General features: G+C 43.9%; 1 protein-coding gene across 1 annotated transcript in view; it reads right to left on the bottom strand.

Annotated features, from left to right (window-relative positions):
• The window catches only part of CRYBG3 (crystallin beta-gamma domain containing 3), a gene marked incomplete at its 5' end in the record, with an annotated part of 157,041 nt that extends 156,673 nt beyond the window's left edge, over window positions 1–368 (bottom strand). The window contains 1 exon segment of the mRNA XM_025198185.1: window positions 250–368. Within this exon segment, the coding sequence (XP_025053970.1) occupies window positions 250–368 (119 nt within the window).
• Window positions 369–15,674: the final 15,306 nt, after the last annotated feature.

Below are 15,674 nucleotides of genomic sequence, written 5' to 3' on the forward strand. Positions count from 1 at the left end.
GAGGGTGGCAGGGAGGACTCCGCTGGTTTTGCACCGCGACCTGTTGGAGCCGAGCTGGGGAGCGGAGCGGAGCGGGATCAGCCCGGAGAGGAGAAGGCTGCGTGGGGCTTTGTAGCACCCGGAGGGAAGAGGGAGCGGGCCTCTCCCCTGGGCGGGAGCAGGGAGTGGTCTCAAGTTGCAGGGAGGGAAGTTCACATGCGAGGAAAACCTCCCTGGCTAGGACAGTGGTGAAGCACTGGAACACGTTACCGGGGGCAGCTCCATCCTTCGAGGCTGTGAAGACCCGCTCGAATCTGTGGGGGCTGTGAAGACCCACCTGGACAAAGCTTTGGCTGCCATGATCTAGCTGCGGCATCTCCATCCTTGGAGGTTTTGAAGACCCACTAGATAAAGCCTTGGCTGGGATGATCTAGCTTGGGCTGGCCCTGCTTTGAGCAGGGGGGGCAGCCTAGGTGACTCCCGTGGTCTCTCCCAGCCCTGTTCTGTGCGGCTAAGACTAACAATATCAGGCAAACCGCAGGAGAAGGCTCTTGAAATTTTTGAGAAGTCCTGCCCTTATAGAAACCATTCGGTAATTCCATCACAAGATAGATACAGTGCAGAAGTAGGCTAATGGACCACCATCTATCCGGTAGACACATTTCGCTCCTTATCCGTAGCCAGTGGGACTTTTTGGCACCTCCACCTGACCGTCAACTTGCAAATTTAAAGAACCATACATTGAAGAAATTGCTTCATGAACTTTTTTATTCTGCCATCTCTCCCCAGCAGGGGTAGGCTGGGCCTGAGGCATATCATCCTGTGCAGGGGGGTGGCAAGCAGCTGGAGCGCAAATTCAGTGGTAGGCAGCAGCCGCATGGAGTAATGGAGCCCCCGCTTGCCCTGATTTGCCCCCCCCCAAAAGGGATGGCTCTGGGGCTAGATGGGGTGTGGGGCTTTTCTCATCTCTTGCTAGAGATCTGTTCTCTCCCTCTTTTTCAGGACTGTAGTCTTCCTCATTGTGACACCAGAGAATCTTGCAAACATTAATGACCTCATCCTCACAACTCTAGGATGCATAACAATCATTTTACAGATACAGAAGCAAGGCACAAGACAATGGCAACTTCATGCTGGAAATCAGCAGCAGAATCAGGCACTGAACTCAACTCTCCTACAGCCCCATCAAGTGACTCAAGTACAAATTCATCCTTCTTTTCTTCCCGTTGGTCGTGTCTACACAGGCACCTAACTGCAGACTTGACCAATTAGCTGTGAAGTAAAACATCATTGTCTACACATGTGATGCTATTAGACCAGAGTGAACTAATTAAAGCTGCAGTAAGATAGTGTTGTCGGGGACACTACTCTCTTATACCAGGGTAATTTACTGTGATTAAACACATGTAGATGCTGACCATGAGTGTAAATTGTGCCCAGCCAGCCAGGCTAGATTCCTGCCTGCTGCCTGTCTACTTAGCTCCACATTTTCAGCACTCTCATGCCCCATCTAGCCCCCCTGCTGCCCAACGCTACCACCCAGAGTCTGGGGTTGACCCCTACCCCCACTTCCTCCCAGCCTAGGCCTGCTTTGCCCTGGCTCAAACTGCTGCTGTCCTGGGTGCACATGTAGATGCTGCGCTCAGGAGTTTACTTGGCTCAAACTTCTCTGGAGTGTATTGCTTTGCATTAATCGCACGTGTAGATGTACCCATTAGTGACTATTTCTCTCCTGAAGTTTATTTGGGACTGCATGCCTCAATTTTTGCTGAATCCCCTTTTTGTGTCATTCTCCCAGCACATTCTAAATCCTTCTCTGCCCTTCCTCCAACTCCCTACTGATTTGCCCACTTTTGTTTGGGTATTTTCCCTTCCTCTGCCAGGTTCCCTGGCAACATTTAAGGTGCCAATGTTCCCAGTATGCTGACACCATATGGTAGAGATGAGGTTTGTAAACTAGCCCATCTGCTTGAACAGCAGCAGAGAGACGGCCTGGCACAGAGTATCTTAACTCCTGAACCTCTTCTGCTGGCTTTTAACACAAAGAGAAGCTAAGACAGAAAATTGGAGAGGCGGCATTCACAGTCAGCAGCTGCTCTCAGCCTGGTAGGAGATACCTGTGCCTAGCAGAATCCTGTCTTTTAAAAATATGTTTGATCAGCTGCCTATGACACCGGCCAGGCCTCCCGGTCACCAGAATTACATAAAAAAAAAAATCACTTCCAGGCACATGATGATATTTATCAAATAACTACAACTTCACAATGTGCTTTGACTGTTCATTCAGTTGGTGCTGCCGCTTAAGAGTCCCCACACAGAATCCACTTGTTTTAGAGACTGCAAAAGCTGTGCTGTCTCTCCTGCTACTTACTGTAAAAGGATGCTGTAACAAGTCTTAGATCACGGGTGGGCAATTATTTGGCCTGGAGGGCAACTTAGGGAGCTTTGGTAAGCTGTTGCAGGCTGGGTCAGCACCCCTGCCCCCCACCATTATCCTCCCAGCCTGCAACACTCATGGCCCCATGATCCCAGCCCTGGTCTTGCCCACCCAGCCCACTCCTGAAGTCCATTCCCCACCTGCTTGTGGCCCCATCCCATCTGCTCAGCCAAGTGTGCCCTGCCCATGTGGTCCTGGGCTGGTCTCCATGGAGACCCTCCCTGCCTGCATGCTCCATCCAGCACCCTATGGTGAGGATGGACTGGCCAGGGTGCCTGGGCATCAGGGATGTGTCCCGCAGCAGCAGAGACATTGGAAGTGGCAGCTGGAAGGAACCGCCACCACTGGGGCTGCTGAGAAGCTGAGAGTCCAGCTGTCATGCCACCCCCACAGCCCTGCTGCACATCTGGGAGCAGCGGGTCTGGCTGCACACACCACAGCTCAGGCTGCCCCAAACACGTCTGGGCTGGGTGGAGCCGAGGGGCCTGCCATGGGTCAGATCTGGCTTGCAGGCCACATTTTGCCCAGCCCTTTCTTAGAAGCCCCTGCTCTCCTCTTAAGTGTGCAGAAACTTGTGAAATATGTTTTTTTCTTGCAGCTGGAAAGGTCTCAAGTCAATTTTTTGGCTTAAGAAAATCATTCCTGTATCTAGGGGAAAAGTAATAAAGGTTCTGAAGAGAAATTATGAAAATGACAGTTTACTAAGGGCAATTAAAGGAAACTGCATCAGCAGGCTAAAGTAAAGCGGGTCCTGCCATACTCCCTACAAAGTCCCTCCCTAACCTCCTTGTGATTGCAAGCACCACAGAACAAAACCTCAGTGACTCCCCGCCCCCACCGATATTCTCCAATTTCTTCTTCACTAAGCTCATACACTATGACCATTTCTTGCTCAAATCCCAGAATCACAGCAACTGAGAGGTACCCCAGTATAATAATAAAGCATTCAATATCTTAAAGGAAACAACAACAGTTAACCCTTACAAACACTGTACCAGAGAGTTAAAATACCAAATGGTAAATGGTTTCCATGCAGGTAGGCGGAATATGTAGCTGCGCCCAGAATCTTTCAGTACTCCCACTGCGTTGCCTGGAGGGGTTACCACAGAGCAGTGAGAGACACTACTGCTGTGTCTGCTACTACCGCACTGGGAACAAAACTCGCAAACTAATCTAATCCCCCGAGGTAACAGTTTTGCACGCAAATAATTCCAGACTGAGACTTTTTCCTTCTCTTCCAGAGATTTGGAAATACCAAAATAGTAGCAGATACATAATGAGAGGAGTGTCAAAAGAGTAAAGAATATTTATTTTGAACTGGATTATGTTGCACTTGCAACTGTGCAGTATCCAGCAATAGCTGAAGATTGGGTGCCTTCTAAGTAAATAAATTAGGCACAAAAATAAACAGAATCACAGGCAGAGATGCCAACAGCAAGGCAGTTGTAATCATTCACATGTTTCAAGTAGGGGAAAGTTTACCCCCCTGACCCTAGGATGCAATTTTCACCATGAGGCAGGTGGCATCGCATATTAACACAGCTGTCAACATGAGGGACAGCACCAACATGTGCAAGCCAAGCAGATGGGGAGAAACATTTCTTTCTGCCTCAATTAGAATACTCATGTGTGGCTACTACAAAGTAATACTGTATTTCTTAGGACACAAGGTAGTCGTTAAAATAGTTTCAATGTGAGCCACTGAAATAGACTATAGGAAACATCAGGCTCAGTTTCCTCTTAAATGTTTACATTCAAGTTCTCTAGCTCATCCCGTCCAAATTTCCACTTGAGTCATAATTCAAATAAGAGACAAAATTGTTATGTCCGTTCCATACTTACAATTTTCTGCTGCCATTCAGGCTATAATCACCTCCCTCCCCAGTATGAACAGATGGTGACATTTTAACTAAATGTGGTTTCTGAATTTCCCCCTTTTACAGGTCTTTAAAAATCTTTTAGTAGTGTTTTCCCGTAGTTTAACAACTTAGGATGAAAGTGATTTTTAAAAATATATTACATTACAAGGTAATGATGCATCTAGATCTTGTATGAATTGGTGTAGTTATAACTATACAAGTATACAAACTATAGGCCATAAAGTCATAACTGTACAGCAATTTGATGGTACCAAAACATTTATAATACTCCAGAAGTTTGGAATTCTGTCATCCTTTGCAAAGGTATTTCTAGACCAACACATTAAGAAATGGTCTTATAATTTAAAGTATAACCATACTGAATACATGCACCATTCCTTTTTCATAATTGTGAATAGTTTATTATTTCCACACAAATCTCATTTTGCAAATATATTTAGGAAACATTGAAGACAATGCTACTTCTAAGGAACTCAATCTTAAGTACAAGCTTCACAAATGTGAAATGTAATTATTTCATTAACAAAAGGTCAGTGAAGTATCTTTCTTTTGTCCTTCCCACAGTATAACATACAATGCCAATGTTGCCATCATGTAGTATGGGGCCATGAGCATAAAAATATATATGTACAGCATTAAATTCTGGTTTAAAACCCATTGTAAAATGAATGTGTAATAGTACTGCAAGTTCAGATTTGAAACAGATACTTCACAGATGATGTACATTTACGACATGTTTAGCGTCTGACCTCTGTTTGGCTATGAAGTTATGCTGATTGGATTACTTTCTCCCTCCCTCCCATTCCTTATTATGTGGCTAAGTATGCTTCACTGAATTTCTCAATAAACCTCCTGTGTCCTTTAACTATGAAGACTCAGAGCCTCCATTTGATTTGCTGAAACTGATTTTCAGAAGAGACACATGGTCAGCTGCTATTGTTAACAAGTGTCTTGGTGCCTGGAGAAAGCAGCTGGAAATGGCTCATGCTTTTAAAATGAACTGGAGCTTTTCCATGCAGCTACTAAAAGATGCTGATTTTATTAATAGGATTAATATCATTCCCTCAATGGCTAGGGATCAAAAAACTACTTATTTCAATGGCTGAAATTCACTGTATGAAATTCTTCCCCTTTATTTGCATCACCACAGTCTATACATTTCATATTTACACACAAATAAAGTCATTTTCCAGTTCAGATCCTCCAAATGCTTTTCAATATCAGACTAATAATAATGAAACAATAACTTTTTATATGGTATGTTTTACTATGTTAATTGACCAATTTTATTTAAGATATTCCAGTCTTGAAAAAGAAACATCAAATTACTGATGTTTAGAAATCTGCCATGTTCACACACCTTTGTTCATAGTATCCATAGATAAATGAATTCTGTCTCTTTGTCAGATGAAAATAAATAAATAAATATCCCCCACACTACAATCCTGAACACAAATTACCTTTACATAGTCTCAACCATGCTGGCTATAACAATATGAAATCCTCTTTCAAAAAAGTTATTGTATGTGCTTCAAAACAGCCAGGATGATAATGAAGATAGAATAAAATTCCACCACTATATTTGTATTCTGCTCTGAAAAAAGAATCCTCTTCCTTAATTTGAAGGAAAGACAGGAAATCAAGAATAATCTTTATGCCTGCAACTACACTAGTCCCTAACAGGTAGAATTCTTTCTGAATCCAGCCAAACAGAATCAAAGAGATTTTTCAGACCCAAATATTTTTTAATTCAAAGTGGCTGCCTGAAACAGCTTTTTTTTCTCCCTTCCAATTTATTTAGGCATTCAACAATAGTCTAATCAATCCATATAGCTATCCCAACAGTCAACAAATAATTCAATTGTGGTACAGACAAAACATTAACAAATTTAGAGTTCATTTTAGAGGTCTGAGAATATTTTACTGAACTGAAAAATGTGCATATCACACTCTGGAAATATATGTATTTGTTTTAATACAATTTCAGGGTATCATCAAAATCTAATCACCACAATATAGATTCTACAAAGCTAAAAAGAATAAGATGAAGGAAACAAAGACACTGAGTTAAAGAGGTGGTATCTGGTATTTGTGTCCTAAAACTATTATAATATATTCCTTGTGTTAGAGTGGCACCTATGGGCCCAAACTGAGATCAGGACCCATTATGGAATGTGCTTTATATAGACACAGTAAAATATGTTTGATATCCCAAGGAGCTTACAACCCAAGGGACAGATTTTTCAAAAGCACAGAGGAATTAGGTACCTAAATACTCTTTGGGGCATCAAAAAGTGTCCTCCCTCCAGCCCACAAAGTTGAAGAAACCAGTAGTCCAATTTTTCAGAGAGTAGAGAAAAAATAGAGAGCAACAGAGGAAGATCAAATGATCTGCCCAAGAATATACAAGAAGTCTGACAAAACTGGGAACTGTTGGCTGCCTATACATGTGCTCCTTTGTGTTCCAATTAGAATGTGAGGGAGCAGACACAAATAAAACTAATCAAGTCTACTCTGTGTTCTAATTAGAACACTCCGGTGTCACTACGGGATCACATGGTTTAAGCCCTCATGCATTTTAAAATAGTCACAGGGCATTTTATCTAAACCTCATCAATTGAGGTTTAGATAAAGCAGCCCCACGGCTATTTTTAAATGCACAGGGGCTTAATGTACATGACACTGCAGCATTTTAATTAAAGTAGCTTCCCAGGAACTGATTTAATTAAAACACATCCCCCCACCTCTGAGCATGTGTATAGGCAGCCGTTAGTTTTATTCAGGTGGTTTTAACATGCATCAAACTGCCTTATGGAAGTGCATTAGCTGATGTGACTATCATCTGTTATACCATCTTTCTTTCTCTCTTCCTGCACTGGTGAATTTGTGGGAAGATTATATTTTAATTGATGTAAGATATGTTTTATGAAGGCAAAAAGTCAAAGAAATGTTTTAGGTCTTATGTCTCAGATCTCTTGACTCCCCAGTCCTATGCAATAAATCACAAGGCCTAAAATCAAAGGAAAAATATGAGCCTAACCTCTCAACACTTTCTGGAGACTATAATATATTCACATTACAGGGTTTAATATTTATTAAAGGACTTACTTTAGACCCTAAACTTTAGCAGTACTCTGAAACATTGCCTAGTATGCTGAGCAATTGCTGAAAAGAAAATCTTTATGTTATCCTTTCACAATCCCTATCCTCAGTGTAGAGCTTGTTACAACTGTAACAAATAATAGAAACAAAACAATGTATCTACTGGTTCAATGAATTCATTAACTGCTTGTCACAAACTGAGTGGTCTAAGGAGTTATGCAAGTGCTTGCATTCCATGAGATGACAAAATTAGATCTCATTCAGTATTTGATTTCTTAGAGCCTTGCAGAATGCGTCAAGATACTTCTTATCCTGAGAAAGTCAGTGTTCAATTACGAAAATGTAAATTTTCCATTATCCTCATAAATAAAATTAGATCGCAGGAATGTGTGGCAAATACTATCTTAGGTTTCAAAGAACTTTATGCAAAAGTTATTTATCATTTTTAGAATCCTAGGATAAGATCTCAGAGTGAATAGAAAGGGGCAAAATATGTAGCAGCTACACAGAAGATGAAGAAGAGAGGGGTAGTGTTGTAATATTCTTATCCAGTCTATTAGATTTGTACTTGCGTTTTTAAAGAAAAATGAAGGTACAGCTTTCTATATCCAATACCAAATGAAATGCCAGTATGTGCTTATTTTCCTACTCATAAAACTAACACTTAAGTTGCTATTGCAAAGCTGTTTCCTGAATGTGATTTGTCATTCCTATTTTTAAAAGGTAATTAATTGAAGAACTGCCAGCCGTAGGCTCAAAAGCCAACTGCAATCTGTAGGTGATATTCCCATTTTTTTCTGCATTTTGTTGTGTCCATTTCAGAACCAGCTCAGTGTATTTAGGAATGACTTCTCAAAACAAACAAACAAATCAATAACAATAAATAAACATGTCAACACTACTGGCTTAGTGACATTTAACTTTCAGTAAGTTACTTTAAAACTCAAGTCAAACACAGACTTAGTATGTCACAAAACAAGCCTACATTGTCCCTTCTTAATGGAAAATGTTTGCAAGAATTTAAAGGCTATTCAAACATATGCAAAACTTGAATTGTTATACCAGCTACTGGTATTACTCTTGGAAGAACAGAGAAAGTTATGTGCCTGCATTCACCAATCAGAACTGTAGATCAGATAAAGGTGTATCACATAATTAACACATTGACTTGCCTAATTTATTCTTAATACAATAATATAACACTTGGAATATGTTTTTTGAAGCATAATTTATCTACTGACTCAGGGTATCTATTCATTGTGTATCACATGAACTCTTAGCAGTCTAACATGCAATATGACTACGATAAGAAAATGTAGTGGTTCAGGATAAAATTAAGTTAAATATATTACAAGCCAGATTTAAAACAAATTAAGAGAACTACATAAAGTTTCACATTGATTTAATGAAAACGAAGTATTTTATTCAAATTGTAGACTGGCAAAAATACTAATATAGAAACAATCATGTATTTTGGAGAAACATATCTCTCAACTAGTTATTCCCTCAACCCAGTCCTTCTGTACTGCACCTATTCATTTCTTATGGGACTCTGTTTTTTCAGTATTTGTGTGTCCCCCCCCCCCCGCCACTGTATTTGTCATATTTCTATTATGTGGGCCAACAAGAGAACATACTATTTGCTGGCCCCAGGTTTTGAGGGGTTGTTGAAATTTCTGTGCAGCTCTTCCTTTTAGAATGTCATTTGTAGCTTGCCTAATTTTCCAGCTTGATCATTTGCCCTGACTGCATTATACTGAGCCCCAAAAATAATCACACGCACACACTTTTCAAGTGAGCCTTTCTTAACACTGATGCAATTTTATTTCAGTCCCAAACATCCTATTTTCACTTGCTTTTCTACAAACATCAACTACCTTGCTCTCTTCATTTCATTCTCCAGTTTCTGCTTCTCTTTTTATTAGAGACAGTCTGCCAAAGGCAATCACCAGGATAAGGGGTTAAGATTGTCCAATTAAACGTTGCCTAGTATCTTGGTACTTAGTACTCTTCAAAGCCAAACACTTTCAAAAGCTGCATTCCTAAATCTATATTTAGGCTATTATCCTAACTTGGCCTGATTTTTAGAAGTGCCTGTTGCCTGGCAGAGAAGTTAATTAAGTCTCTCTGTGTTTCCATGTTTATTTGAGTAAAATGGGAGTAATACAAGAAGGTTTCCATTTTAATACAGGCAGTCCTCATTTTACAATATTTCAAGTTGCAACATTTCGTACTTACAATATTTCTAAATTGACACCCTGTTTCAACTTTTTGACATCAGTTTTGACTTTACAACACTTGATCTGATGTGACGCCATGACAGTGAACAAGTCACTGTGTCACTCATCTCCCTGGAGAACATCTGTCCAAACTTCCTTGGACACTTTCTTTAAGAAAGCAGACAAAATTCCAGAAAAACCTGCAGCTGAGACTCCTGAGAAGACTCCAGCCAAGAACCCTTCAAAAAGTCCAGCAAAGTCACCTCGAAGAAGTCCTTCCAAATCAATATGATTGCTATTGACAATATAAATACATTAATGTAGCTATATTTCTCATCTATAATTGAGTACAAAATTCTGGGTTATTTTTGGTGAAAACAGGGTATTGGGACTTGGTTCAGGAACCAATCCCCCATTTATAACACTTTCCTATGGGAAAATCAGTTGTGAGTTACAACGTTTTGACTTAAGATGCCATTTTCCGGAACCAATGTGTCGTAAGTCCAAGGACTGCCTGTATGGTTTCTAAAAATCAACATCCCAAGGTAGAAGATACTGCAATTCCTAACCATTATATGCTTTCACTTTAATTATGTATTTTGTAAAGAAATATAACACTAATGTCAATAAATGCAAATACTAACATGAAAATCCCCTTCATTAGGAAAGTGAAATAAATTAAAGAATTGGATGAATCTTGAAACAAGATACCGGTAACCACTGAAATGCAACTGTCTGTTTCATAGTTTCATAGATGTTCAGAATTGTTCTGCCGCATGGTATGCTTGCTCTCTAGAGAAGTTCCTGGGGTTAGGAATACTCACTAATCAAAAAATGACCCAATTCACTGGACACTGATAAATTAATGTTAAAACACTAGTTTGCGTCACTAGCTGCTCCCACAAGGAGAGTCACTGTGACTTAAATTACACAGCCTCAAAATAAAGTGAGGTTACAGAACAGTAATAAAACCACTATTTCTAAGGTGCTATTAGAAAGTACTATACCAGTGGTTCTCAACCTCAACCTTTTCGGATTTAAGACACCCCTTGGAAAATGCCAGCTTTTAGCTTTCACTCATTTCTTGATTACAGAAAAATAGAGTGTCCTTGTGTTGCAAAGAACTCAAAGACCACAATTCATAATGTTCTTGACACTGTGGGCACATCTGCACAAGCGTGCCCATACGTCTTGCAGAATGAGAAAACTTTCCTCATGCTGCAAATTTGCAGCGCGGGGGCAAAATTAGACCCCTGGATATCCAGGGATCAAAAAAAAACCGCAGTGGAAAAATGCAGGGCCAGCTGCAACCAGAGGCTCGGTCCTCCACAGACACACACTGAGTCTGCCAGAGTATCTCTGTGGTTGGCCCTTTCCCTGGTGCTGAAGCACGTCACCTTCAGCAACCGGTACCTGGGCTCCATGCCAGGTAAGTGGGGGATGGAGGGAGCTGGAGGAGCGAAGGGGACTACTGAGGGTGCGAGGGGCCATGGAGGGGCAGCTTGGGAGGGGTAGGTATGCTGGCCACCTCCCCGCATAGCTCCAGGCCCCCCCCCGGCTCGCCCCACCGCCAAGTGCAGCCCCCCGCTCACCTCCCTGCTCAGCTACAGCCCCCTACTCTGCCTGCCTGGCTCTAGCCCCTCCCCGCTCAGCCTGTGGCTGGGTGCAGTTCCCTGCTCACATCCCTGCCCAGCTGCAGCCCCCCTGCGCACTCCCCACCAGGCTGCAGCCTCCTCACTTGCCCCCCTGCTCAGCTCCAACACCTCCTGCAGCTTACCAGCAACAGCAGCTGCACTCTTGACCTCATGGCACAGATCCGTTGCAAGCCAGGGGGCAGCACGGCTCGGCCCCAGGCACCAGGTATCCACGTGGCCTCTGCCACAGTGTGCTGCTGCAGCCTGGCTCATTGCAGTGTGGGGCCTTGGGCTTTCGGGCAGCTCTGGGCCGTCACCAGGGGCTGTGTGCACAGAAGCAGCCTGGCTGGACAGAGCAGGGCTCATGCACGGAGGACCCAGGCCAGTGCGGCTGGAGGTCCCCATGAGTGGCACGCAGTGACAGACCAGAGCTGCCCGAAAGCACATGGCCCCATGCCATGCCGGGCCACTATCTATATAGTGGTCTTTTGTTTTAATTGCGGAGGAACATGGATTTGAGGGTATTTTAAAGAGTGAATTTGGGATTTTTTTTCAGAGATTTTGCAGGTTTTAAATAGGGAACATTGGAATTCCTGCTAGGGACGCAAGTGGCAGGACCTAGGCAGAAGAGCCTGCTCAGGGCTAGCACCTGGGACCCAGCTGGAGGTTGCTGACCCCTGGCCAGTTGGGGCCAGGAAGACATGCTTTGACCGTTCAAAGCATGGGAACATCTTCTGGGTGATAGCTGCCCAGATGGCCAGGCAGCCGCACACATGGCAGTAGTGCTGCACAAAGGCAACTGTGTAGCCACGGTTCACTGGCAGCTGGCTCAGAGGGGCAGATGCCTCTACTGGCTGGGGGAGTGGCTAGCAGGTGCACAGCCTTGGGGCCACATGGTGTCGCAGGTGGCAGCAGGTAACAGCCAGGCAGCAGCCCCCACTGCCAGACTCCTGCAGTGGGTAGAGGGTGCAGGGAACTCGCAGGGCTGCTTCAGTAGTCCAGCTGGCACAAGGGGCAGTGTCCCCAGGTACCAATTGGTTGGTACCCAGAAGCTCCTGGGAGCAAGTAGCACTGAGCTACTTGCCAATGTAACAGGGTAGGGTCCCTAGGGATGGCCATCTCCTTGACCGTGCCAATCTTGCCCAAGAGGCATCCTCTGTCTCGCCCGCCATGTCTTGCTGATACTATGAAGATAGGGGAGGCTGTCCTTGATCTTTTATGTTTGGACACAGTCTTGCTGGATCCTACAGAACCCTGGGGTTTGTAGACCCCTTGGTGTCCCGCTTCAAGGTGGATGCCTCCTGAGACACTCTCAGCCTTCTGGGCTATATGCGTGGCTCCAAACCACCCCTTTACCACAGCCCAAGCCTCTCAGATGGTACTGACATTGTCTCGCCTAGGCCTTGCTATAGTTCAGCCCTTTTGTCCTCCCTGGGCTCTCCGCAGCCCTGTCTCTGCACCCACCGGCGCCAGGCTGTAGCCTCCCCCTTGTCACTGCGCCCTCTGGCCTAGTCTGGTCTCCCCAAATACTGCACCCATGCTGGTGCTGGGATCCCTACACTGTAGTGGGCCCCCAGTGAGGCCTCCTCCCCATCAATAGCCTCACCCAAATCAGTGGTGTTATCAAACAGCAAACAAACATGAGCCCCTGGGCTGTGACGTAACACAAAAGGTCAGGGTATGCTCTGCTCCTTTAAAAGAGGTAAACTTGTTTTCTGCTGATAAATGCCTAGTAGGGAAGGATACTTTGTGGGTTCCTGAAGCCCCATTAGCCCTAAGGGCAGCATATCTGACGGCTGCCACATCTCTGGGCTATTCCTCCCCAGAGGCTCCTTCCCCTTCGGCTGCTGGCAAGGAATTGACCTGCCTGTCCCAGCCCTGGGGTTTATATGGGCCCAGAGCCCTGCCTCTTCCGGCCAGCTGACCAGGTGCAGGTGTGGCTAATTTCCTCATTAATTATTTATTGCAGACGCATACTTAGAAAGAAATGTAAATTAAATATTCACAGCTTAGTTTGGAACTATACTTCCTGGCATCATGACCTTATAAAACACTCTATTTACTACAACATTCTTTTATGTTCTTTCTCATCACTGATAAGGGACTATATCAGATTGACAAGAGATTCTTTGAGGAACGATCCCTTCTGTGACAGAAGTACTTGGTTGGTTGTGGAACTCAGTTTTATGAACCTCCTGAATGTAACAAGCCTATTCCATTCCAGAAACATTCTTAAACCATGCTCAGCACTACAGTATGTGAATGCCTTCTAGGAGTAACATGTTAGTCACAACACTTGATGTATACATTTATTCTTCCATCCTTTCCTCAGAGAGAAAAATGAGCACAGAGTATGTTGTTTTGGTGATTCTATTTTTTAAAATATATTGATTGCTATATATTTAAGCTAGAGTAGGCACAGAGCACAGGCAGTTGAAGGTATGTCCTATCGAAGCTGGGTACATGCAACATTTTTCATGTGACATACATACAACCTTACAGTTGCACTTGTAAAGGGAAATTTCCCTGGAGTTCCCAAAGCATGCAGACTAAAAGTAACTCTATGCAATTAAAAACAAATCAATTCCCATTGCTGGTCTGAATAGGAAGGAGTCAGGGGCCAAAAGAATTTTGATTTATAAGTTATCTGAAGCCATCTCCCCTCATCCAGGGAAGGAGGTGGAAGAAAGAGGCAGGTATTTGTATGGCAGTCACCCCTGGTGTTTCAACTGAGAATGCTACCGTGTTTTGCATTATAAGGCATGCTCTGAGAAAAAATTCCCAAACTTTTTGAAGAACTCATTGTCAATGCTCAGTATTTCTTGTGAACCACAGCACATCCTTAAAAAGAAACTTTTCATGGCAAAATAGGGAAACCCAATGCAATTCATAGCCCGCAGTTTGGGAACCACTGCCCTAATACAACCCCAAACAATGTGTACAGCAGTATACTCAGTAATGTAAAAAGAACAAGGGAGCAGGATGGGGTGGGGTTGGGGGAGGGGGGTGAGTGGGTCACTAGGCCTAGGCCTGGGCACCAATTTAGAGGGGGCACAAGAACAGCAAATGCCACCACCGCTGCAGGCCCACCTCCTGCCTCTGCCTCTGGCCCTGCTTCCTAGGATGCAGACCTTGTTGTGCCTCTGAGCACTGTCCCTGCAAACCAAATTGACAGCACATACAGCTATACAGACCATGGAGAACAGCTGATTCTCAAGACTAGTGTCACTCAGTTGAAGCATGCTGATATGACAATGTGGAGAAAAAGTATCAGAAGTGCTCCTCTTGCAGCAGCTCTGTGAATAGAATTCACATCTCCAGGCTGCTAGTCTGACTTTTCACAAGCAGTGAATTCACACATACAAGTTACTAGGACTCCCAGGCTAGGGACAGACATTATACATAAACCGGTTTAAGTGATCAGAAACTGGTTTAAACCTGTAACAGAAAAGAAGTTCAGTGCACACAAACCAGTTTGAAAATGGCTGAAACCAGTTTGAGATAAACCTGGTATCAGACTTAACTGATCTGGCTCAAACTGGTTTAATGCAACGTCTGTCCCAGACCCCTTTCTGATTTAAGATAAACCAGACTCCCCCAGCATCCTGGCATGCTCTCTGGGCTGGGCAGTGCTCTCTGCTCCACAGCTGGACTGGCCCCTCCCCTCTGCTCCCTGGCTGCATCTCTAGCAGAGACTTGCAGGCACAGAGCATCTGCCTGGCTTCTCCCTGCTAAACAGGAATTATTCCCCCTGCCCTTCTGCCTTTCGCAGAAACCTCAGCATTAGCTAGCAGACCACATGCTGGCTAAGGTCCATGCTGTGGGAGACAACAAAGGTAGACAGGCTTTTTGGAGCTAATCAACAGGTAGTTTAATGTCCTTTCTTGGAAAAGCTGTTTAAGAGGAGCTTGGAGAGAAGCTTTGTTTTCTTAATGAGTTGATAAACACTGAGTTAGAGGTGATAAACATTCCCTACTGGGCTGCTCAGAAGGAGCTTGGAACATAAGAGTGTCCTGCAGGGACCTTGCCACAACCCCTCAGCTCAGTCCTGTGGAAGGGAAAGGAGGACAGCTCTAGCATCCTCCAGCTCCTAGCCTGAGCCACTGCAGGCATGTGCCTGCATTTCTAGAGCAAAAAGGGAATGTCTATCCACCTCCAAATCCATTCAAACTTTGCAGGTTAGATTAATTTGCCAATCTCGAATCAATTGAGGCTCAGGCTTTTTGAATGTCTGTCCCTAGCCTCACAGTGTAGTGAACTACTCTAATTGTTTTTAACATAAGGTAATTGTCACAGGGCACTGAGGTGCCCTGCTCCTAAAGAGGGGAAACTGCTAGATAAAGAGCCCTAGCAGTGGATAAGGAGCCCAGCTGTTGGTTGCCAGGGCACCTGGAGTCAGCAAGCGACCCACACCTGCCAGAAG

The sequence above is a fragment of the Alligator sinensis genome, unplaced genomic scaffold, assembly GCF_000455745.1.
Source record: "Alligator sinensis unplaced genomic scaffold, ASM45574v1 scaffold19_1, whole genome shotgun sequence".
In the NCBI taxonomy this organism is placed as follows: Eukaryota; Metazoa; Chordata; order Crocodylia; family Alligatoridae; genus Alligator; species Alligator sinensis.